The 3156-nt window shown below is 59.3% G+C and overlaps 1 protein-coding gene across 1 annotated transcript in view; it reads left to right on the forward strand.

The window, feature by feature from the left end:
- The first annotated feature begins 1497 nt into the window (after window positions 1–1497).
- IRX2 (iroquois homeobox 2) overlaps window positions 1498–3156 on the forward strand; it is a 5878-nt gene continuing 4219 nt past the window's right edge. The window contains exons 1-3 of the mRNA XM_007951899.2: window positions 1498–1594; window positions 1873–2301; window positions 2670–3011. Of these exons, the coding sequence (XP_007950090.1) occupies window positions 1498–1594; window positions 1873–2301; window positions 2670–3011 (868 nt within the window). The remainder of the gene's footprint in view (window positions 1595–1872; window positions 2302–2669; window positions 3012–3156) is intronic.

The raw sequence follows: 3156 nt of genomic DNA on the forward strand, positions 1-3156 counted from the left end.
ACGTCTGTGACATTTCTTAGCTCTTTGGCCTCGCAGGAAAACCCGGCTCGCGTGCAAGCCAACACCGATTTGTTCCCAATGAATCCGCCACTGTTTGGACAAGAAACAAAAATAGCACAAGGTCAATGTTAACTTAAAAACAATGCCCACATGGGTGAGGGGTCCACAGTGAACCTGAAACTAGAGAATGCCAGGTCATTGCTACCAGTGACCCGGCTTTCAAAACAGTCATTAATTCGCGTTCCCTGCGTGCACGCCCAGTTTCCTCCATTCCATCTCGGATGAGAACGCAAAGCCACACCAGCGAAGTGTCCGGCCCTACACAGGCAATTCCAGACGTCCGAACCTTCCTCCTCGCCCCTGAACAGAACGGGCAAGTCCCGACTCCCGGTAAGGAATGCTGTCGGCCTGGGAGGCACCGCTTGGCTCCCTGCGTGACCATTGCTCTCTGCAGTGACCGGTCAGGGCCCAGTGCGCAGCAAACCGCGGCCACCCTCGCGTGGAGCCAACATGCTGATTATTAGTGGAGCCTCGCTGCGTGTTCTTTCCCGAGTGATTTGTTAAAGAAGTCTAAGCCAACTGCAATCTAAGAAAAGGAAAAATGATTTTTTAAAATCAGGGTGCTATAAAGCGAAACGGAGTTTATATATTCCAATAACAATGCCGAGCGTAAGTTTCAATGTTCCTGAGTAGGCGTTTTAATTTGCTACAGTCACCACCAATAAAAACGGCATGTAGCGCGATTCCGCTGTTAACTAGTGCAAGGGAGCCGGCTGTTATTAGAAACAGGCAGCAATATGGAAAATTGAGATCAAGGTGGAAGAGTATAATTGCTGGGGGGGGGGCGGGGGCGGTCCTACGCACCGCGGGAAAGAGACTGACTTCCCCACCCAGCAGCTTGAGCTAAAGAAGGCAGAAGGGCAGCGTTTCCTGTGATGCCCCCTGGACAACAGGGGAACCCTCCAACATCACGTGGACTTGTCTGATTATACGTTTAATTGATGTCAAAATCCAGTGTGTCCAGAGCAGCCGCTCCACTCCAAATTGTGGCTGTTTTTGTCGTAACTGGCTGTTTTCTGTTCCTTCTCTGGCAGAGAACCGGCCCCGGGGGGGGGGGGGGGGGACCAGCCCCATATGTAAATGAACCACAGCAGGAGCTGCTCTTCAGATATGGAAATACCGGAGGCCATTCAGCCTTGGTGGCAAAAATCACACCCGCGTTTTTCACTGAAATTATTCTGATTGGAAACGACCCCGAAACACTGCCATCTGAGCTGTCGCTGTATGTTTGTTATCCAACGCGTGTGTCTCACTTAGAGCTTCCTCCTGGCCGACTTCCTTGCAAGGAAGACCAAACAAGCCATGGATCCCGGCAGTGACAGACACCCTAGAGCTGCCAGGTCCTTCTCGCTCTTTGCTTGCGTTTCTTTTCTTATAAACTCTGCAACAACTGATAGAAAATACTTGCCCCGGAGGAAATGAGGGTGTTCAGGCGGGATGGCAGCATTGGTGCATCCCCACTGGGGCCTGGTGGAGCCCCAGAGCGCCTGGAGGGGAGCGTTGTGCCTGTGGGGTGAAGAGCGGGTGTGTGAAAGTATGGGGCGTCTAGGTAGCAGGTGAGAGGTGTGTGTGTGGGAGGGAGTTGTATATGGGGGTGGTGTGGAGGGCGATGTGTGTGGAGGGTGGTTGGGGGGTTTGTGCCAAGGGGCAGGGCTGTCAGTGCAGCAGTGGGTGGGAGGTCTGGTTGGGGCAGGTGGTTAAGGGGTGCGGGGTGGGGGGGCGTTCAAAGGCAAAGTGCCTGGATCTCACCTATCTGAGACGTCAAGCTCAGAGTAGGCCCTTCGCAAGCACAAAGTGTCTTTTGCCACCCAGCCAAAGGACCTCTGAAGGGGCAAGCGCCACCTGGCTGGGCCGCCGCCCCACACTCGCCCCGCACCCCAGCGGCGCCTGGCAGAGCAGCTGCGCGGGCCACGCACAGCGTCCGCAAGACTTCCACGCCAATGCGGTACCCGAGGCCTCCCCACGAGTTGCGGGGGACGGTGTGTGAGGAACAGCGGACTCAGTCCCGCCTGGCCCCTGGCCTACCGGCCCTGGCTCCGCGCCGCGCTCCCCCTCCCGGGCCCCCATGGCCTTGGCTTCGGAAGACCCGGGAAACGCCCCTTGGGTGTGCCTCGCCCCGCCCCGCCCTGCCCTGGCCCGCACCTACCCATCTCCCCAGAGACACCCGAAATGCCCCCAGCGTGGACCCTTCGGGCCTGCTCATCAGACACCCTCCTCTGCTGGCCCCCCGGAACGGGCAGTGTTGGAAGAGAGTGAGGGAGATTTGGGGGAACCTGGATCCCAAAGTCTGTAGCTAAGCCTCACGCCTCCGGGCCCTGCGAGGCGCACCCCCGGACTACGTGTTACCTAAGCTACCTGAGCTGCTGAATTCGCACCTGCCACCTGCCCGCTGCCTTCTGGTTCCTGCCCGAGATGGCAGCCAGACGCGGTGTGTCCGGGAACAGTCATGTCCCCGAGTGTGTTGTCAACAACAAGAATCCAGAAAGAGAGTCATCTTATTAAAAATAAATTAAGTTGAAGGAAAGCGCTGCGGGAAGACCTTTTCCTGGTGCCGCGCGAGTTGGCGTGTGCGGTAAGACGCTTGCCACAGCGGAGACTCCCACCCACAGCGACCGTGGGTCGCCTCTGCGGACTCCGGGCAGACGGCTCACCTCAGGGCCCTCCAGGCAGTTCTCAGCGAAGGCGCCCAGGATCCGCGGCCTGTGGGGACACGCTCCGCGGCGCGGGACCGCAGGCCAGGCAACCGGACTCGCAGCCAAGCGGGGAGCCTCTGGGCCGCAAAGTGGAGCAGGCCGAGGAAGGTGGAAGCGAAAGGCACGTACGCCACCCCAAGGTGGACCGGGCCGCGTGCCACGGTCCTGCTCCCCTCCTCCCGCGGCTCCTGGCCAGGCACTGGGGTGGGGGGGCAGACACCGGGGCTGACCTCTTCGGGCGGGAAGGGGAGCACAGGCGTATGTCTCCCAAGGGGACCCACACGAGCTCCACTGCGGCGGCCTCTCCCTAGTCGGTGAGGGGGAGTGGCGGCAGGGGGCGGTGGAAGTGGCCAGAGCAACAGGGGTACTTGAGAGGGGGGACCGCCCTGCGCCCGGTGGGAGA

The sequence above is a fragment of the Orycteropus afer genome, unplaced genomic scaffold (genome assembly GCF_000298275.1).
Source record: "Orycteropus afer afer isolate SDZICR_OR568_19922 unplaced genomic scaffold, OryAfe1.0 scaffold00316, whole genome shotgun sequence".
Lineage (NCBI taxonomy): Eukaryota > Metazoa > Chordata > Mammalia > Tubulidentata > Orycteropodidae > Orycteropus > Orycteropus afer.